Source organism: Saccostrea echinata, unplaced genomic scaffold (assembly GCF_033153115.1).
Source record: "Saccostrea echinata isolate AGI-Se365-2 ecotype Australia unplaced genomic scaffold, CSIRO_AGI_Sech_v1 ptg000038l, whole genome shotgun sequence".
NCBI lineage: Eukaryota > Metazoa > Mollusca > Bivalvia > Ostreida > Ostreidae > Saccostrea > Saccostrea echinata.
This window is the reverse complement of record NW_026889787.1, coordinates 2,284,356-2,306,570: the sequence shown is the minus strand read 5'-3', so window position 1 is coordinate 2,306,570 and position 22,215 is coordinate 2,284,356. Positions and strand designations below refer to the sequence as shown.

The window sequence follows — 22,215 nt, the reverse complement described above, 5'->3', positions numbered from 1 at the left end:
AGAGCGGTGCCGAATTTAAAAGTTTGTTTTTAAAGATTTGGCTTGTTTCGGTAAGACATGATGGTGAAAGCATCATCTTCCCTCGGGCTAAATAAATCCGCATATTTTCCTGACGATCACGCAATAAATGTATATTGTTAGGAACACTAGATTTGTAATATTTTGAGAAGGCATCTTAAATATAAGGAGAAGTAAATCGAGAAACAGCGTACTTTTTCTTTAAAAAATCTTCTTCTCAAGAACCATTGGACCAAAAAAGCTGAAACTTATTAGAAGGCTTCGTGAGATAGAATAGATTCTAAATTGTTCAAATCTTGGTCTGCAAGAGGTGGGGGGGGGGGGGGTGGTAGGGGTTCAATATGGAATAAATGATTTACATTGACATGTACAGGAGGAATCTTTAAAAATCTTCTTCTCGAGAACCACTGGGCCAGAAATGCTGAAACTTTTGTGAAAGCACTCTGGGGTAGTGAAGATTCTAAATTGTTCAAACCATGTCCCCTTCGATTAGGATGGGGAACAATAGGGAATCAAAGTTTTACATTGAAATATATAGGAAGAACCATTAAAAATCTTCTTCTCAAGAACCACTGGACCAGAGTTTCAGTGTTTATGCCTAATAGTTTCTAATGCGGGATGTCGAAACCTACGTTTTTACCAGTCTTTACATACCATCAGTTATATATATAATCTATCATTAAGGAGTAGAATCAAAGCGGAGAGGGGAAGTAGCCCCGCCCCCTTAATTTTTTTTCTGAGAAAATTCACTTGCTTTTAAATTGATATATTGTATGGAATAATTTATATACACTTATAAAGGCCACCCCCCCCCCCAATTGTTGTTGTAGTTGTTCACATTTCCATGTTACTGTATCAAAGAGGGGTTCTTTTATTATTATTATTTTTTTTAAAATTTTATCTTGAACTGCGAACGGTGTAATTTTATTCGGAGACTTGTTTTTCTTGTCAATAATAACCCCCGCGTATTAATCTGAAAAAAAGACGCCACACGCTTGGGTTGGTCTAATATATTGTGCATATCGATATGATGAAGTATGGAATAAAATCAAAGTGGTTCATTCCATTTTTACAAGGTATTTTTCAGAATAAAGAAGCACTTTAAAGAACGTGCATATGTATGCATATGTACATTGAGTGCTCTCTCTCTCTCTCTCTCTCTCTCTCTCTCTCTAAAAATATGTATGGAGTCAAAAAATATACAAATATGGAGACTACCTTTTAATATTGAAATGAATAATGTGTTAGTCAAAAAAGAAGTATTTGCAAATTGCTCAGAAAAGAAATATCTTTGTAGCTACATACATGTACTACAGTACATATATCTCTACCTGACAATGTGTTAGATGTAGCGTTTGGATTATGTGATGTTAAATACTTACACAGAATTATGAACAGATACATGTACTAAATAGTAATAATGTTATTTATTAAAAATTTCCGCATCGAATGTCTTATAATTCAATATTTTCTTTTTTTACGCATGGAAATCCCATTTTAGTTAATTCTATTCTGTCTGTAAACATGTAAGTTAAGATATAGCAATTTTCTTCTTTTCCAGGATTCAAAAAAGTTTCTCAATATCGTGATAGATTTTCATCCCATTTTTAGTGTACTAACATTCTTCCTTATCGTGTCCAATGAAACTTGCTAAGCATCTTACTACTTTATTCGTGATTTTTTATGCCGTAGAGTTCAGTATACATGTTTTTAGTTCCCCGAACAGAATGCATTCTATTTTATGTACACTGTATGTTTATTTTTCATCCTGCATGTTCACAAAATTCTTGTAATTTATCCAGAGTACGTTTCATAGATATTTCGTCTTTTAAAGCTTCAGTTAAATCGTCCGCATGTTGTTTTTTATTTTCGCAATTATTGATTTTTATACCTTTTATATCTTTATCACATTTTATCTTAAGGATAAATAACACAAACTAAATCTTTTTTTCAGAAATCCGTGATATTTCTTATAGATTTATATTCAAATAGGTAACCTGAATAATGTTTGCCAGGTAAAGTTGGAGAATTTTGTAAGATTTGGTCATAATGTGAAAAAAATATTAGTATAGAATTACATAGAAAACAGCAAAAAGTTGCTTATCTAAGCACCAAAGAAATCTTACGATTTCTTTATATTTTAGGGATTTGTTATGCATGTCATTTCTATTCAAAATCAGTCAAAGAATGTTTTATCAATCTATGCATCAAAAGTTTTTTTGTGTTATGTATCCTTAATAGCCAAAATTTCTGGGACAAAAAGGTATGAGAGCGAAAATAGGAAATCCTTGCCGAATGCCTATTGTCATTTCGCAAGTTTTGGAGAGCCAACCGTTGTTTTTCATCTTAAACATTGGGCTTGTCTATAAAATTTTTGTCCACTTTATAAATCTATTACCAATATTAATTTTTTGTAAGACTTGAAAAAGAATATTCCATTTAACTGAGACAGATGCTTTTTTTAAAGTCTAAGAAAAGTACATAAGTAAAATGCCATTCGAATTTTCTGTTTCACAGTATTCAAGAACGTCAAGTACTAGTTTAGCATCTTCGCCGATATATCTTCCTTTTACATGTATGTATGGTTTGATTTTCGTTAATACAACAATAAACCTTGGTTTGATTTCAAATGCACGAAGTTATGTAAAACTTTAAAGTTGTTTAATAGCTCACGGACTCATTTTTACAGAAATGTATTGTGACCTTTAAGGAAAATTATGAAAGGTATAAAAGAAAAGTTAAATGAGAGTATTTCCGTTACCGCGGAGATCAAATGGAATACAGAATTAAGGAAGAATAATCCGAAAGAATTCTATCGCAGTTTCCGCAAAAAGAAAGGAAGCGTGTCACAAGGACCGGATCTGTCGGATTTCTACTTTAAAGAACTGTCTTCAAGTCAACTTTCAATACATTCCCGTCGACACCCTTAGAAATAGACAATTCTGCATGCCTAATAACAGCAGAGGAGATAACTCGTGTTATCAAACTTGACAATCTATTAAATGAATATTTTATTGAGAATAATATTTTCATAGTATATCCAGTGCATTCATTTATTATGTTATTTTTATCATCAGGCGGTTTTCCTAAAAGCTGGTCAGAAGGTATCATAACACCAATTTTCAAAAAGAGAAATATGAATGACTGTAACAATTTTAGAGGGATTACACTGAAAAGTTGTCATTCAAAAATTTTTACATCCTTACTTAACGAGAGATTTAGTACCGGTCAAAAAAATATAGTTTTATCACTGGTTCACTGATTTTTCAAGTCATTGCATAAGCTTGTATGATTTGAAACAAGGGTAAAGGACAAAACAAACTACACCAGTTATGAATTAGACTTTGCAATGGAAGTACGTTGATTCAAAGGATAAGAAGTCAATATCATTGAAATGTATAATGTTTCAGTTTGAAATGGGTGTTGGAACCTCCATAGTTATTTTTTTTTAATTGATCGTGCACAAAATGTTGTGGTATTGGTTTGTTGTAAAAAGCTACTTAAACAGACCACAAAGAGGGGGAAAAAATGTTATAATACGCACTTGGCCAGAACATCACGGGAAGAGAAATGACACCAAACAATACAAATATGGCCAATTTGTAGAACATACAAACAAAATAAAGCAGAGCAATTAAGAGGAAGTTATGTTAAAAGAAATTATATATATAATTTTAGGTACTCAAATTATTTCTCTTTAAATTGGAAATTAAGTTTTAAGAATTCAGCTATCAAATGCCACTGTTTTGTGACAAATATTATAATTTATATAATCCACTTAAGCTCTGATTCACTGCTCTATTAGTTTATATTGCTGATTTTTTTTTAATGATACAGTGGGAGTCCCTAGAGAAATACTGAAATGGGACCAGGAGGCCAGAGAGCGGTATGTGGAGTACGCTAAGAGAGGAACACAGACGGTCCACCATGCCCGGGGGATGATTGTAGGATGTGCTGGGGCGGGGAAAACTACGCTACTTAAACGTCTCCTTGGTTGTAGTGAAGAGGAGATTAAGGAAGTTAAATCTACTGAGGGATTGGAAGTGCATGAGGAAATATTTGAATTATGTGATGAAACAAATTCATTAAAAGGTTATACAATTTAAGTAAATTATTTTATATTTTCCACCATTAAAGAAGAAGAGCACATATTAAAAATAAAACATAAATTCACAATTGGAATGCGTATCAATAAGCATTTTCGTAAAAATTACGAATGATTTAATTTGTACTTATATTTCTACATATAAAAAATATGATTATGTGAAATGTTTTTTCTTTCAATGTCTAGCATAAACATTGACTGAATCTAAGTTGTGCTTTTTCGAATGTTAGTAATGCTGATCATATATATAATACTAGTATTTTATTGTTTGCTGAATATGAATATATATTTTTTTCTTATGCTTGCTTGTGTAACAAAAATGATGCCTGTAGTATTTTTATTCCATCAAGCAATACTGCCTTATGTTATTGGTCATTTTTTTCAGCAAGGAGAAAATACGAAGACCAAAAAAATTTAGAAAATAATGCTAAAAATCTGGATGCAAAAACATTGAGTTTCTTTGACTTTGGAGGACAGTGTGCATACTACGCCTGTCACCAGATTTACCTGACCAGGAGAGCTTTCTATGTTGTGGTGTTGGACGCTTCTAAATGTCTTGACCAGAAGGTGGATAAAAGTGTATGTGATCAAGATGGAAGCGTTTTCTCTGGATGGACATATGGAGGTATTACATGTATTGTTACAGAAAACACGTTTTTTTTTCATTTTGCTCCATGTCTCGAAATTTTCAAACGTAATTTCATTATGAGCATGTGAACAGTCAATTATTTTAACTGTTTACAAACATGCAGATTTGGTACTGAAACAAGTCAGAAGAGGATGTATAACTATTGACTGTTCTGTCCATTTCCCATCGGTTCTTTTTTTTTCTATACTTCTTTGTAAGCACATTATTCATTCAAAATGATCAAATGAAGCTTTCCGTTAACGCTATTTTTTTTTTTTTACCTTTAAACAAGAAATTTGTGAGAGGAAAGAAATGCAGTCTTGTTTTATAAATGACTTCTAAATCTACACTCACATATCAAATTCAGTTTTATATCTGTAACCCTGTAGAGAAAAAAGTTCAGAATAACAACAAAGTGGGACAGATAGACAGTTCCGACTTCTTAGGTCTGCGTCATATACACTCGACACAAGAAGCTTCTTTTGAAGAATGCAGGTCTAAGAAGTCTGATTTTAATTAAATTGAGGGAACCTATAGTCCCCTCAAATTTCACTTGTAAAAGGGGGCATAAAACTTAATATAAACTACTATATAATATTAAACTTTTGATAAGACAAATAAAGCAGACTATATAGTATGAGATTACATATAGACTCACACTCGTCGGAATATATATATATATATATATATATATATATATATATATATATATATATATATATATATATATATATATATATATATATATATATATTTAAGTCTCCTGTAACTCCTCTGCTTCGTTTCCACTTTCTCTTTAATTTTGGGCTACCGATGCAGTACCAGACATTTCCCGACTCCCCCACCTTACAGGCTACCCCTGCATTCCTTATCAATTTGGATAGTTCTAATGTATGAATGACATATTTCAGAAAATCATCAGGTTTTGTCTTCTTCAAACGGTTAGGTTTTTTTTTCTTCAAAATTCTATTGTTTATTTGTCGAGTTAAATTCAAAACAAATATCATTCTTCTATCCAAAAAATACTCGTCTCTTATTTCACATATTATACAATTGTGGACTCTTTCGGTGGTTAACATGGTTTGATGTTCACCAGAAAAAAATATCGATATTGAGCGAGGCGATAGTCTTATTTGCAAATTTTTTTTTGAGTCACAATCGCCGATGGAGTCTTACTAACCCTCTGGGGAATATGGCATCAAATCATGTGTATATGTAATGTTATGAACCGATTGTGCTTGTATAGACTATATAGGGACTATAAATAGAATATATGATATATTTCAGGGTTTGTTTTTTTTTACACGAACGGATTTTTATAACACCAATTCTTCCACAATTCTGATCTAAGAAAACAATAGAAAATGCTACTCTTCAATAAAATGTGTAAGATCGACAAACTTTTCTATGTCCGTAAACTTAATTTTATTATTAGGTATGAAATATATATTGCATAAACTCTCTTGGTGTGTACGAAATAAATTTGATTCGTCGATGTGATGATCACATTTTTTTTTAAATAAAAAAAGATTCATATACTGTTTCACTAGTTGCGACTTGAAAAACAAAACACGTTCCTTTCTCTCTTTGTTTGCATAGATGCAAATAAAACATAAAAATTATAAACCTCTCTTGACATGATTTTGTTCAGGGCATGGAAATCTCTACTCTTATCCAGTTCTACGTATACTATACAAGTAATATTATCAGTACAAGGTTGAACTATTGCTAATACATATAAAATGCTACAAAAGAAGTTCAAACTTTTCCTATGACAGTCGATATATTTGGGGGGAAAAATCTTACCTAAAGTTATCAATATACTGATAATACCAAAGTGACTAATTATATTACTATTTTAAATAAAATCTGGCAAAAAATTAAGAAGTCATCTTCCCTTGCCATCTCAACGCTGCGAAGTATAATGCATAAGCTAGGTTGTTTATTTCATTGTCAATGATTTCTAAAAAAAGTACATATAATAGTGATACTTGAGAATATACATATATATGCGTCTAAACAATGCAGTTGACAATTCACCCTTAAATAAATGAACCACTTATATGTATAAAGTCACTATGTGAGGTACTTTGGATCCCCAAAAATAACAATAACCAAATTTGACAATTATTGTCAATAAAGACACTCGCTCCGTGACGGGGGGGGGGGGGGGGTCGTGAGTTCGAATCTCGGCCGCGACTGACCTAAGTCGATAAAAAATGGGTAGCAACTGTTCTTTCACTATGCGCTCGGCACTTTGAAGTGAAAGTTCCGGGTCCTTTGGATGAGACCTTAAAAACCGAGGCCCCGTTTCACGGCAGGCTTTGGCACGATAAAGATCCCTCACTGCTCAATGGCCGAGTAAAGGTCAAAATTTGAAGCCCTTCACCGGTATATGGTGACGTCTCTATATGAGTGAAAAATTCTCGAATGGGACCTAAAACAATATACAATCATCAATCAATAAAGACATAAATAGTACTTAAGTTGATTTCAGCATAAACAGACACATAGAGTACTATACATTTTATGCATAGATAATAGATAATAATTCATCAAATCTGTACCAAAATTATCGAATTAATTCTTCTGGTTTCATACTTTAGGTCCTAGCTATAGACTAGGTCCTTAAATTGCGACTGCATATCTATTGATAACTTTTTGTATTAAAAACTCAATAATGTATTTTAACTTCTTATTTTAACTTTATTTGGAATATTTGCATTTAATATATTTTAGACTACTTTGTATTCTGGCTGAAGTCTATACATACCTACTGTGGTTCCGACAATGAAAACGACCCAAAGCCTGTAGTTCTAATAGTAGCGACTCATTGGGAGGAAGGAAGCAGACAGTTCAAAGTGAGCATATCTAAGGAAACTCTTGACATTTTATCAAACAAGTTATCTTAAATTTATCTTAACAATAAGATTCCTCGTTGTTTTGCGATTTTGGACATTAATCATGGATGATTTTGTGCAATAAGCTTGAAATTGTACTTGTGTTCGAAAAAAAAAAACTGGTAAATCTTAAGACGAGATATATAGACGGCTAATTAATTTCATCTGGAAAAGATAAAAAAAGAGTCAGTCTATATAAAAGAAAATTAAATTGACCGGTAACCAGGTTTTATTATTACAGGACAAGGATGAACTTATGGAGAGTCTACGAAATCAGCTTCCTAAGCGATCTAATTTATCACAGTATATCAGAAAAGATAGATTTCATTGTACACAGCTATCCTTACCTCTTTATGATTTAGAAAGAAGCTTTTACGACATCGCTTGTCATCAACGATGGAAAGAAAGTATTCCGAAAGAATGGTTTTTCTTTCAAATAGAAATCAACCAGAAAAAACATTCAAAGCGAATTATTGACATCTCTAAAATAACAACAAAGGTTGCAGAGACTACTGCTGATTATCAGAAAAGCTCAAATGAATCATCAAAAGAGAAGCTAGATATGCTACGATACTACCATGATGCTGGGAAAGTTCTCTATTTCAACGAAGCTGGTCTCAGTGAACGCTTGATTATTGATATCCAATGGTTTATTGACGCCTTTAAACATATCATCACAGACAAACTACATTTCGAGGGTATACCTGGGAACGAGGAGGACTGGGATGAATATTATGTAAGTGGAAATTTGAGAAACAAACTTCTAGAAAAGATTTGGAAACGTAAGGACGAAGAACTACTTGAAAGACTGAAAAGAGAGAATGAGAAATACAAAATTTTATTGGGCGCTTTCAAGCATGAAGAACGGTACCTTGAATATCATCAGGAGTCACTTCTCAATTTTATGCAAAGGCTTGGTTTACTGGTTGTTGGTAAAGAATCCCATTATGTTCCATGCATGAACCGAAAAGAAATGGAGTCAGTCGTCCCAGATCTTATCCGTCGATCGGAAAGTAAATCATCTGTTCTCATTTATCAATTTACATTTCTACCTTTTTTCTTCTTTTTTCGTCTTGTTGTCGCTTGTATGCAAGAAAAAAATTGGAAAGTGCTTAAAACGCACGACACACCATGCCTCTACAAAAACGCTACTTTATTTTCATTTGCTGGATACACTGTCGTTTTATCCGTCACAAAAGAATCTATACAACTTCAAATATTTCACCCTAAGCCAGGTTGTATTTTGGAAAGGGATAAAACTCAACTAATTCAAGAAAGGGTAGAAAATATATTAAAGGATTTTGCAGGAAAATTTCACAGAAAGCTGTTGTTTGCAAGAGGCTTTAGGTGTCGGTTGGACGATACACAACTACTTGCCATGGATATCAAAGGCCATTTCCTTTCAGAGGAAGATATTCCAAAAGATGATCAAGAAATGATTTGTCCTTTGCATTCAATCATTGATCAGCATTTCATCAATACAAAAGAGCTGACGAGATATTGGAAAATGTAGATGATCGCAAAATAATAACATTAAAAACATCTCCTCTATACCAATTCTTGGACGGAATGAGTGTCTCGTGTATTCTCCAAACTTTATAATAGCACGTATATATTTCCTATTTTTTTTAAAATCAATTTTGGACAAGTTGCTATAAAGTTTTCAATATAACTACATGAGTAATCTCAAAGAGTTTATTTAAGGATCGTGCAAAATCGTGTCGTTCAAGAGCTTCAAATTCGTTACATTGGGAAATAAATGATAAACTGACAAAAAACTGACAGACAAATTAAATCGATGTTAGATTCAGTGAATTATTCGTATCTTTCTTTCAGAACTGAAGAGTTCACATTATTACCTTATAGCTAGGTATTTAAACACTTGTAAAATAGTCATAGCATACCTCTGCAACACTGTAGATATATTTAGTTCGAATGTTCATTCAACTAAGTGCTTTGAGCTTACCCTCGTTAACAAAACTTTTTTAACTTAAATCATGTTTATCTGAAATATGTTGTATAGAATGTCTGTTGGTGTCCGTGTACTGGGTACTTGTACACAAAAGATGTATTTTATGGTTTAAAACAATAGAACATAGTCTGGTTGTTAGAATGTCATCGTTTTATCAAACTTTATTTCAGAAGACGCCCAAGGGCAATGTGAATACATGTAAATGCAAACATATGACAAAGGCACGGAAGGAAAGTATCTTGTCTTCCAGGCCCGTAGGAAGCAATTTCAGTTTGAGGGGGGTGGGGGGGGGGGAGGAGCACAGCCAAACATTTTCATTTTCAACTGGGGGCACTATCACCTACCAAAAATTCCTTGACAAGCAAAAAAAAAAAAAAAAAAAAAAAAAAGGGGGTCATCGGACGTTATTATTGAGGGGGCACAAGCATATAGTAGCTAAGTTTTCTATAGTATTCTATAATGTCGGCAAAATCATTGGGGGCACGCCCCCCCCCGTGCCCCCCCCCCCCCCCCGTTCCTACGGCCATGTCTTCTGATAAAAAAAATATATATATAAAAGATATGCTGCAAACGGAAGTCCACTTCGATGTTTTTCGTTCAAATGTAATCAATTAAAAATCATTTTATAGCAAGGCAAAGTTTGATGTATTTTGTTTTGTCTGTATCAATTTACTTAAGGATGTAAAGTATATTTTCAACTTAGTCCAGTGTTATAAGAGCTTATCAAAAGTAAAAGTAGGCAAAATATAAGTATATACTGTATATTTACTATAAAATGTGATTCTTCTTCATGAAATATATACGAAGAAAATGGATGTAAATCATCAGGCTACGTAGTGTGTACATTCATGTACTTTCACACTTGAAATAAAATGATTTCAACTCTACTTTAATATGAGTTCCTTTTTATGAGATTTATAATTCATGTATGTCTCCTTGAATAATGCTTTCAACATTTTGGATTCGCTAATGCATGATCAACTCCAAAAAAAAAATGATTTACAAACATGGGCCATTTGGAATGCCATAGTAACCGACATTCTTTATTATGCTTATCATATTGATCTAGATTTATAGAAATGTTTTATCATTATCATTAAATCTATGCAGATACAACAGGGATACAAATCCACAACAGTAAAGTAGGTTTATGTTTATAAATCATGACTCACATGCTGCTACAATGGGCGATCAGAATGTTAGACAAGAAAACGGAGGAAAATTCTTTGAAAATCTTCTCAAAACCAGCGAAGCCATGAATTATCATACATGTTTTAATGTGAGAGCATCCTGAGGTAGTATTGATTCAAATTCCTTCGAATCAAAATCATCGGGGGTAGGGTGGGGTTACAATGGGCGATCAACTTTTTACATAGGAATATAGAGGAAGGAACTATAAAATTCTTTATTTCAAGACAGCAAAGCCACTATTGGTCATGTTAATGTGGAAGCATCCTTAACTAATTGTAGATTTGAATTTGTTCTAATAAGACGATAGGGCAGGGCCACAATGGCCGATGACAGTTTTACATTCTAGGAAAACACACATGTAGCACAATTTAAAAATCCTCTTCTCAAGAAGAACAAAATCATATATGGTCATATTTGTATGAAAGCATCCTTAGGAAGTGTAGATCCAAGTTTGTTCAAATTGTCACTCCCAGGGTGAGGGTGGGGCCACATTAGGCAATTAAGGTTTTGAAAGTACACTGTAATATTTAAAAGAAATCTTTAAAAATCTTCATCCAGCAATGTCATGATTAGTCATATTGATGTGGAGTGTAGGTTCAAGTTTGTTCAAATCATGCCCCGGGGGAAGAGCGCGGGCAACAATAGAAGATCAAACGTGTACATTGTAGGAAATTTTCTTTAAAAATCTTCTAAACCTGCGAGTAGCTTAAAAATATGTAGGCATCCTTAGTCAGTGTAGTTTCAAGTTTGAACAAATCATGCCCTCCGAGATACTGAACTGATTTCCGTTTTTTCCTAGTCAATTTGCTTAAGTGAGCTATGTGGCCCATGGGCCTCTTCTTTTAGATTTTAAAACTTAGATTTATACAGAAAATTAGAATTCATAGTACTAGTTACACTCCCAACTGCAAAGAAAACACATTTTAGCATAAATAATGCGTAGAATTTCTTATCAGAAAAAATTCTGTCTGGTCAAACTTATCTGTTTGTCTTTAGGCTCTAATTTGGGCCTATCTACTTATATTTCTCAGATTCGAGTCACGCTCCCAAAGTCACTGTCTTTCATTGCGCAATTGCGGATCAAGATATAGATAAGAGATAGAATGCTACAATGTGTTTCCGTTTCCTATGCAAATGACTCGTACTGTAATGACCAACCAAGTTCCCTGTAACATTTTCTTCTCCGCACAATTTTGGCTCTCAATCCAAGACTAGGAACAAATGAAACTGTAGCTTTCTAGACAGACTTTAAAATCGCGACTTTTGTCAGAGTTTGTGATGAGGAACGATGTCACTAAATATTGACATTGTAAAGATTCATTATCAAATTTTTACCTGTTAAAAAAATAAACCTTCTTCATTTTTTCGGGTTTAAAAGGATTTCAGACAAAAGTAGACACCTTCAGACGGAAAATGACGCTGATATTAAGACATCTCAATATTCCGACAGTTTTCCTTTTTATATATATTTGCACGAATACATGTAAACTAATTTTAAGACATTTTAGGAGTTAGGTGATAGGGTTGTGCCCCCAGGCCCCTTAAATCCGCCAATAAGAATATACACTATAAAACATTAGTTTTAAAGATATAAAACTGTATGCCCTCAAGATCTCCTTATTGTACAGTTTCACTGTAATGATTAGTTATTTTTATACACTAATTCATATTGTAAAACAAATCTGAACAAAACTTCGTCTATATATATACAAGTCAAACTGAAAAAAGAACCTGTTCCAACGTTGTCAGGAGTCCTGTTAGATCAGGTCTGTCATTACATGGGATTTTTAAACTCTAGTTAAAGAGAATTTATTAACGATTAAGAAATAATCATTGTAGTCCATCAATTAAAAATGTTAATTATTAGATCACTTTAACAAAAGAATTTGCATGCAATATTTTTAATGGGTAATCCAAAAAGACTCATTGAGGCTTTCATGGTCTTCTTCTTGTAATTAATGATCGAAATGAATTAACATAAGACAAAAATACCCGGCTCGATAATTTGTACCGTAGACCAAAAAAGGGAAATGGGTTGAGTTACACAGTGTATATAACCAGAGCTTCATGTCGAAGCACCTGCTGTTACGAAGATTGATTTTTTATGAGTTCCTTTAGTTGCACTGCTGTCGTATGTACTGTTTTTTTTTATGTATTACCAAAAATGAATACATTCATTTCATAATTCAACATCTTTGATTTTTCCATGTGTCAAGCATAATTCATTAATCCATTGGACAGAGATCACCTCCTCCTTTTTCCCCGATTCAAATCCTATTTATGAATGAAATCAAATGACCAGAATGTCCAGTTTGCTTATTTCTCATGATTTTGAGCAATTTATGTCTTTCTGAATCAATTGCTACAGATATTTTATGGGTATTGGTATTGAAAGGACAGTCTATTGATACTTTAGAGGATTTTATCATACTCAGATGAATCTTTTGACGCTTGTTTTGAAAAGCAATCTGAGAACCACTAGCTATATCAATATAAACTGAACTGGGCGCTAAACACGGATGCTTGAGGACAGGAACACTCCCTGTCGACCCCCCTTCCGTTTTGATTTTTTTCTGATAAATTATCTTACCACCCCGCTCTTTATATAAGGATTTTGTCACAAATGTGGCATTGAAAGATAATGTAGGAGAAAAAAGTTGGAACGGTCCGGGGGCTAACCGGGAGGGGGGGGGGGGGTCGGGGGCTTGTCAAACACCTGCATTAATTTGATAAAACAGAATTAACTGTAATTATTATGGATAATAAACCACAACTATCAAAAAAAATATTTTAAAATTCATTTCTTTGTTATAGTTTCCTAACTTTAACCCCCCCCCCCCCCATTTCCAGAAGTATAGATAGCTATAATTAATTTCAACGTTCTGTATACTAGTATATAGGAAATATTTGTCTAAGTATGATATATAGTAATAAAATGCAAATGAATGTCCGTGAACCAATTTTTTAGTTTGTATTTTCCTTTCTATATGAAATATTTTATATATAATTAGACAGTCAGACAAGGGCAATGATGAAGGAAAGAAAAGAGAATCAAGCAGAGGATATATACTTTGGTTAAAAGAATTAGGTTTTAAATTGAACTTTTTATTTCATATGTATCTTCCTGGGCCTCGGATTATCAACAAAATATCTTGTATCTTCTATCTTTTATAGAAAAGAAAAAAAACAAAAAACAAAAAAAAAAACTGTTAAGAGCTTGTAAACACGTAAACACAATTTGTTGTTTATAAAATATCTTTAATTTTAAACACAATACTATAACAACATCTACATTGAAGATTAGAAAGAAGCAATCAAATTGTCAATTTCACTTGAAACATATCTATCAAAATCTCCTTCATTCAGTCCTGTGTCTACATCAGTTCCCAAATCATGCGGGTTTATGATGTGACATTTTACATGTCTTTTAAAATCTAAAATTTGTTTGTTTGTTTGTATGTTGTTTAACGTCCCTCTCGAGAATTTTTCACTCATATGGAGACGCCACCACTTGCCGGTGGAGAGCTGCAAATTTTGTCCTATACTCGGCACGTACGGCCATTGAGCAATGAGGGATCTTTTCCGTGCCAGCACCTACTGCGACACGGGACCTCGGTTTATATGGTCTCATCCGAAGGACCGGTCTCCACGTCCCACAGTGGGATTCGAACCCGCGACGTAAGGATCAACTCCTTACTCCGCGACTCTAGAGCAGACGCTCTAACCACTGCGCCACGCGGGCGACAAAATCTGAAATAGAAATACATGTATTATAAATTGAACTGCATTCTAAATTTAGAAGTTTCATTTACTGCCCATTTAATAAAATATTTAACTAGATAGATGAAATATTCCAATTATTTTTTTTGGAGAAATTAATACTCTTGTTTACTATTTATAATAAATGTACAGGTACTAACTTTTCTTTCCCCACCATTTCTGTAACTCCATCACTCCCATAACCATCCACGAAAATCCAGGAAACATTTTCTGAATGCTGTAGAAAAAAGAATATCATGGATTTGAAAAACGGGAAACACAGAGGCATCTAAAACTCGTTGGATACTCTTTCTAAACTGTTAACGTAAATTGCTTTGTCTTTTACTAAAATCAAAATTTATATTACAATCATTCTAGCTTAACAAAAGTTGGTATTGCTACTTACTTTATATGGATATGCTGTCTGTCTTGAAATATTATATTCCAGTCGATGCTAGTATTTCACAGATAAAATCTATGAGAAACTTTTGGCAGGAAAATCGCCGATATTCTCAGAGAAATACTTTTCTTTGTTTAGAAGTAACCACAAACTACTGCCAGTAGAGTGTGACGTGTAAATCATTATGACGTCACAATGATAATGAAAACGAGATTGATATTAACATCCCCTTTTACAAATGGAACAATGCAATTTTCAGTCAGATTGGTGGTGGTTCTAAGATACATTCGTGGGGTTCTAAGATACATTCGTGTATCTAGCCGGGTGAATGGGGCGGGGGGGGGGGGGGTCAGGTGACTTTAATTGGAACCCCACTCTTCCTCGGATTTTTTAAGTTTTAGAATTTAAGAAGAGAAATATTGTAATAAAATTTAACCTTGAAAACCCCTTAAACAAACAAACCTCTTTTAAGTAGAGATATTTATATGATTGTATGTATATATACAGTATATATTCAATTCAATTCAATTCAATTAGTTTATTTACCAGTTAAGGGCCCTCTTGGAACAAAAGAAAGTACATCGTAAATTAACATTTATATATAATCATATACATGTATAATACAATATACATACACGCAAGAGAGAAAGAGTTGCATGGTTGATAGGAGAAGGACATAAAAAAAGGAATAAACCAGATCGTTTTTATACATATACATAAATTCACATAAATACACATATACATGTATATTAAAGGAAAGGCGACATATCCCCCCCCCTCCCCCCGTCCAAAAAATTTCCTGGACGCGCTCGTGAAGATATTTAGGACTCAAAAGGAAAAAAAAATGCCCCAAATAATTATTCACTCTATTCATCCACCCCAACGTCTTGTTTATTTAGGAACTAATTAATCATAATATTTATTTTTTTCCCTTCTCTTTGTTTTCAAGATTATAAGAAAATAATGAAGTGTTGTATACTTCTTACACAACTCAACTAAGTTCTTATAAATTTCTTATATTTTGTTTATTTGGTACTCATATTGAATGAATACCATAGAAAATCACAAATACATTCCGGAATCGATAATTCTCTCGAGATCGGTCCTTTAATTCTTATGCATTTGTCACTTCTTGTGCTTATGCAACCGCGATTTTTGACTCTTCGGAACGTGTTTCCTAGCATTCAAGGCCCAGTTCAAAGTTTTACAGGTAATTATACTGTAAAAACATTACGCAAATGAGTCTTATATATTCTGGTGACACTATTCCGTCATACAGACTTGAATAACGAAGCAATTCTTATTTTTAACCACAGCATTTTGTGTGTCATCTTGCACAGCTTTTTTTTTTTTTTTTTTTTTTTTTTTTTTTTTTTTTTTTTGCACAAAGTTATTATCTCCTAGGTCTTGAAAATTAGTTGATACCCCGTGATCTTTATGTCGACGAGTTTTACAAAATGGAAATCCTTTTTATCCCTTTCAATTATTTTAGTTATGCCTACGCATCCTTATGATGATGAACATGTATAAATTAATATATTTCTTATAAATAAATAATCCTTTTTTTAAACATGAACAGTAAACATGCCCAAAAGAAAGGCATCTTCAGATGATGGAAAATTACAGAGTAAAGTATCCAAGAAAAGGAAATCTACAGAATCTGATGAAGAAGAATCTAAAGGCAGCAAGCAGAAAAAATCTCACCCCAAACTGATAGACCCAGCAACAAACACAGAAACTGTAAGTAGTCTATAGCTACTTAAAGTAGAATATTTTTCCCTAATGTACAACTGACATGTATGATATTTTAATAAAATCTTTATTAGTATTTAATGAATTAATTGTACTGTATTTAATAACTGTTCAAGAAATTTAAAAGTTTCTATACACATTCTTTGAACAGAAAATGCCTTTGTTGGGCAAATATTGGTCATTGAGACAAGTAGGTACTGCTATACAGTATACTACTATATTGTTTGTGTTTTTCCCATTACATATTAGGGGTGCAATGATACACTAACCTCACGATACAATATGTATCACGGTATTCAGTTCACGATACGATACGTATCAGGATACATGACAAGGTTAAAAAGTCTTTCAAGTTTGTCATCATATTTTTTTTAACTTGACAGGTTTATATAAAATGTTCATATTTTTTTAATAATAATTAAAATAAAATTTTGTTAACTTGAATTGGATTGTTAGGAAGATCTTGGAGTTTTGACAATATTCTAAACCAATGATGAACATTTACAGGGAACTATGGGAACCTTTCCTAATAATCTTCCTTTTAAAGTGGAATGAAAAAGGAAGACATTCATTCTTTTATTCCTTTTATTTACGTAGAAAACCAGTTGTCATATTTCTCGTGTTAACACGTTTTAGTCAACAAGACAGTGAATTTTCATCGAAATACACACGTGATGAAATATCATGCATTACCAAAGAATACGTTTAGATCTAAAGGGTTTATCATTTGTCTTAACATCTATAACTTATAATTACATTAAGTCCTTCTCCGTGTTAAATTTGAGGTCTGTAAGATGCTGGAGATGAGTCACGTATCGTGTATTACCAAAGAATACGTTTAGATCTAAAGGGTTTATAATTTGTCTAAAAATCTATAACTTATAATCATATGAAGTCCTTCTCCATGTTAAATCTGAGGTCTGTAAGATGCTGGAGATGAATTAATGCGGTATCCGGCGATCTCACATTTTGCGCGGAAGCCATTTTGAAATTGTAAAAAAAGGAAACAAAACAGACGATTCGGATAATTCTGGACCGATTGAACTGAACCGCGATATCATTTTAGCGTATCGTGAATTGAACCGTGGAAAAATATACTGCGATATACCGTCAAACGGTTTATCGTTGCACCCTTATTACATATTATGGATTTTGTCTGGTCAATGATTGCATTAAATCCATTAGATAAATGCAGTTCCATATTTCTCCTATGCACCATGTTACATTGTTCTACTATTGTATGGGCCAATACAACATTCAGCCTGGACATAATGGAAATATACAGTTACATGATATGTTTTCTGAGTTGAATTTTTATGTTTTTTATGATAAAGAAATGTTGAATAAAGGCATTTTCCTATAAAACTTGATATTAAATGACCTTTTTTTATCATCAGATAGGGGAAATTAAATACACAGCAAAGGAGCCAACAAGAAACAAGAAAGGAGAATTAGTTTTTCCAGATTTTCCAGAATTCCGTCCAAATATGTCACCCAAAGAAGTTCTGCAGGCTGGCAGTTTTGGCGGAACTTACTTCCGTCCAATCAAATCATCTGTTACAGGTGAGAAGCTAAAGTATTTTAAGTATTGAAAAAGTTTATACCATGCACAACAGGCATGTGAGTTCATAAAAAATAAATTCACAATGAACTGATTAATGTTGTTAAAACTGAACACCAGTATTAAAATTTACAAGTCTTAAAGATGAAAAATACTGTAATTCCTAATTATAAGTAAGGAATCAATTATCATGTAATTATGCGAGAAGCAAAACTCAAGAAATAGAATTACTCACTTTTATATTTATTTTGCTGAAATCAATGTAAAATCTCTTGCGATTTGATGTCAAAGAGCCATTTCGTGAAAATAAGTACTCGCCAAAAATATGGAATCAACAGTAGCTCCAGTCTATAATTATAAGTTTGGCTTTGTTAGTGAAAAATTATGTGGAAAAAATAAATTGCATCTAGAGCATTTAGCATGTGATATTTGAGGAATGTTTTTAAGTTTTGTGTGAGTTATTGGTGTGTAAATCACACAGACTTGTCATGTAGGCATATTTCATGAAGCGCGCTAGCGCTTCCATGGCCGTAGGAACCGGGGGGGGCACGGGGGTCCGTGCCCCCCCAATACTTTTGCCGATATATAGAATACTATAGAAAACATAGCTGCTATATGCTTGTGCCCCCTCATTAATAACGTTTGATGAGCTTTTTTTTTCTTTTTTTTTTTTTTTTGCTTGTCAGGGAATTTTGGTAGTTGATAGTGCCCCCTCAACTGAAAATGTATGGTTGTGCCCCCTCAAAGTGAAATTGCTTCCTACGGGCCTGGCTTCATGAATTATATGTCTACATGCAAGTCTGTGTGATTTACACACCAATAATTCACACTAAACTTAAAAACATTCCTTATATTTACATTTTGCCTGTTTAAATGCACCAAAAATATACTCAATGTTTGAAATTCTCGCTGCCCTATATTGTCATATTTTTATTAACGTCTCTGTAGCCTCATTGTGATGTCACTTTAGCGCGAGTTCCTCCATGTATATTTCTACACGTGAGTATACACAAAAATGGTTTTCAAATCAATTTCACAGTTGGCTTAGTAGAAAAAACACAGCAAATGTAAATATTGACATTTATGCTCTCCTTCGAAGAAGGGAGGGCATATTGCTTTACTGCTGTCTGTCGGTCCACCAACAGTTTCTGTTCGACATTTTCTTTGCAGAGGTTGCACATACTGAAATGAAATTTGGTATACAGTTTAATCATAAGAATATCTAGGCCAAGTTCTGTGTTGGGTACAATTGATCCATTTTTGACAAAGTTATGTCCCTTGGACTTGGAAAATTCCAATTATGGGGGGAGCATAAGTGTTTTACAAACATCTCTTGTTGATGTAGATTCCTTATAAACATACTTTTTTCTCTTTCCAAGAATTGATAGGTCATCAAAAGATGATTGAAAAGACACTGTCAGACAGTCTTTTGGATTCTTTAATTCAAGGTGCTTAAAATGTACTCAAACGCTAAAACCTTAACAAGTTAGACTTTGTCATTTGGTGCCATAATGCACTTGTGGCTAGTGATGAGATGAACTGTGATAGTTGTCATATTGAGGCCTTTGAGAACATTGTATACAACAAGAAATGACAACAACAAAAAAGAGCCAATAGTCGACTTGAAACATGCAAACTCATGACTGATTTCTTTTTCTGCAGGTAAACAGTATAAAGATGAGGCTTTCAAAGAACTCCCCAAAGACTGGACAGAGGGTCTTAACATTAAAAAACAGGTTAATGAATACAAACAGCAATATATTTTTAATTAAAATACATGACCATAGGAAATTATTTTTATGAATTTAATAAGTTCAAAAGTGGATGCCAGAAATTTAGAATAAAAGCTTAGACAGGTTAAAGGAAAATCAATGATTTTGTTTTTAATATCTTTCTAATATAGATACAGTTTTGAAATACAGTATCTCGAACACTGTTATCTCGAATACCATGGATATTTTGAAGTGATTTAGAGGTCCCAAACACTTATTCTTTAAGTATTGTACCCAGAATATGTCAAATCCACTGATATCTCAAAGTGTTTTCTCAGTCCCACTGAGTTTGAGATAACGAGGTTTGACTGTAGTGCATATCTGGACTGAGAACTATTACTTAAGTGTATCACATCACAGGCGACCTCTTCATCTTACAACGAGTCAGTAAATACTTGGTATCGTTGATGACAGGTAACCTCTTCATCTTACAATGAGTCAGTAAATACTTGGTATCCTTTATGACAGGTAACCTCTTCATCTTACAATGAGTCAGTGAATACATACAAGGTGAAGTGTGGGGGAAGTCTGGAGATGTGGGAGGAGAGTGGGTGGATCCACAAACAAGACCCATATGGGTGGTTCCAGTGGTACTGCAGGTAAATATACACTGACTTGTACAAGTGGTTCTAGTGGTACTGCAGGTAAGTATACAGTGACTTGTACAGATGGTTCCAGTGGTACTGCAGGTAAGTATACAGTGATGTGCCACAATTAAAAAAAACTTCTTAAGGTTTTTGACCAGATATGAACAATGCATGAAATGAAGATTTTTACCTTTATGAGGTATAAAATATATTGAATTTTTAATAGACCAACAATTATTACATTTGAACTGGTTGTGGCAAATATTGCAAAGTCTTTTTCAATATTTAAAGCTTGAAACTTAAAAATAAATCAATAAATAAAACAAGTTTTAAACCAGTATTATTAAAGAAAACAATTTCCGCTGTAGATTCTATCAAGGAAGGAGGACCCTTGATGATGAGCGACAGGTGGGGAGATGGTTGAGGTGTGCAGGACCCACAGGAAGATGGAAAAACAACCTCATCTCCAAGTGTTACCGCAGTGGAGCACGATATAATGACCCCAACATCTCCCCCGTGGTCAGACAGACCCTACAACACTGGGGGTACAGGCTAACGGAGGAGGACTACCTGGCCAAGGAGAAACAGCTTAAGAGAAAGAAAGTGGTTTAGATAGCCTTTGAAAGATTTCTGGTCATTCAAAGCAGTTATTTTGGTATGGTAAAAGTATGAAAAGGTCTGTAAGAAGAAGATAAATGGTGTGGTACAGAAAAAATCATAAGCCAGAAAGATTTGTCCAGTACAACAAATGCATAATGAATATGAAACTAGGACAGAGATGGACACAGGTTGAGATGAGATTATCTAGAGAACTTACAAACAATTCTGTCATTTTTAAACAGTACTGAATTCCTTAAAGTATTTTTTTCTGTGAAGTATTCTGTCGTAAAAAAAAGTATGTTTTGGAATCATTGAAGGATGTGGATAAGTAACAGACATAATTCCACTTAAAACATTGCTTTTAACTATTATCATTACTTTGCATATAATGTGTTTCCGCATCAGAAAATGAATGTACAAATAAGTATAGCTATGTTATTGCCATTCATTTTAGTCTGTAGTTTGATATTTTTATGTAACTACATAATCAGTGAGAATTGTTGGCTTGAAAAGCTATAAAATCCCACATTAGTATTAGAATTCAATTTTGTTTTTAAACATTCAATGTATTTTACATTTTACTAGATGAGTGATTGTAAAGTGTCATACCCATGTTTACTTAGATTAGTATTTTTAAAAGCATAATTGTTATATGTTTTTAAAACAATATTACCTCAAAATTGTCATTTTTTTAAAGCATTCATATGTCAAATAAATATATGCAGCCACTATATATTATTTTTATTGAATATTTGCTTTATTCTATGTATTCATGTAAAGCAGAATTAATTCAAAAACTTCTATATGAAAAGAAGAAGTCTCTTGCTGTGACCCTCAAAATGAAGCCAAAAAAATCTTCAGTTTCTCAGGCGTAAAAATTTCAAAATTCAATGAGGGAGATAGTTTTTTTTTCTTTTTTAGCAGTTATCTCTTATGTCTGTCAATTATCAAATTATTGCTATCAAATGGT

At 33.2% G+C, this 22,215-nt stretch overlaps 2 protein-coding genes and 1 long non-coding RNA gene across 5 annotated transcripts in view; 2 read left to right on the top strand and 1 right to left on the bottom strand.

The window, feature by feature from the left end:
* The window catches only part of LOC133200334 (uncharacterized), a 35,517-nt gene extending 26,263 nt beyond the window's left edge, over nt 1-9,254 (top strand). The window contains exons 5-8 of the mRNA XM_061336152.1: nt 3,856-4,110; nt 4,509-4,748; nt 7,491-7,612; nt 7,893-9,254. Coding sequence (XP_061192136.1) covers nt 3,856-4,110; nt 4,509-4,748; nt 7,491-7,612; nt 7,893-9,164 — 1,889 coding nt within the window. The 3' untranslated portion in view covers nt 9,165-9,254. The remainder of the gene's footprint in view (nt 1-3,855; nt 4,111-4,508; nt 4,749-7,490; nt 7,613-7,892) is intronic.
* A 4,853-nt stretch (nt 9,255-14,107) lies between these two features.
* The window catches only part of LOC133200359 (uncharacterized), a 40,465-nt gene continuing 32,357 nt past the window's right edge, over nt 14,108-22,215 (bottom strand). The window contains exons 2-4 of the long non-coding RNA XR_009722916.1: nt 14,980-15,101; nt 14,735-14,804; nt 14,108-14,248 (exon numbers count right to left, since the gene is read on the bottom strand). This is a non-coding gene — a long non-coding RNA (uncharacterized LOC133200359). The remainder of the gene's footprint in view (nt 14,249-14,734; nt 14,805-14,979; nt 15,102-22,215) is intronic.
* Nucleotides 16,089-21,852, top strand: LOC133200357 (uncharacterized). Of its 3 annotated transcripts, XM_061336172.1 has the most exons (7): nt 16,089-16,183; nt 16,550-16,713; nt 18,123-18,288; nt 19,949-20,022; nt 20,527-20,636; nt 20,727-20,747; nt 21,014-21,852. In XM_061336172.1, exons 1-7 carry the CDS (start codon nt 16,090-16,092, stop codon nt 21,255-21,257), a joined length of 873 nt encoding a protein of 290 aa, XP_061192156.1. In that variant the 5' UTR covers nt 16,089; the 3' UTR covers nt 21,258-21,852. The 3 variants fall into 3 exon arrangements, with proteins under 3 accessions (XP_061192156.1, XP_061192157.1, XP_061192155.1); XM_061336173.1 differs by lacking the exon at nt 20,727-20,747 and having other exon boundaries at nt 16,553-16,713; nt 20,527-20,657; XM_061336171.1 differs by lacking the exon at nt 20,727-20,747 and having other exon boundaries at nt 20,527-20,657.

What these genes read in the sequence shown, in the direction of transcription:
- LOC133200357 (XM_061336172.1), top strand. Translation starts at nt 16,090, where the DNA reads ATGCATTTGTCACTTCTTGTGCTTATGCAACCGCGATTTTTGACTCTT. An exon ending in AATCAAATCATCTGTTACAG is followed by an intron (nt 18,289 to 19,948) that starts GTGAGAAGCTAA and finishes CTTTTTCTGCAG; the next exon opens with GTAAACAGTATAAAGATGAG. An exon ending in GTCTTAACATTAAAAAACAG is followed by an intron (nt 20,023 to 20,526) that starts GTTAATGAATAC and finishes CCTTTATGACAG; the next exon opens with GTAACCTCTTCATCTTACAA.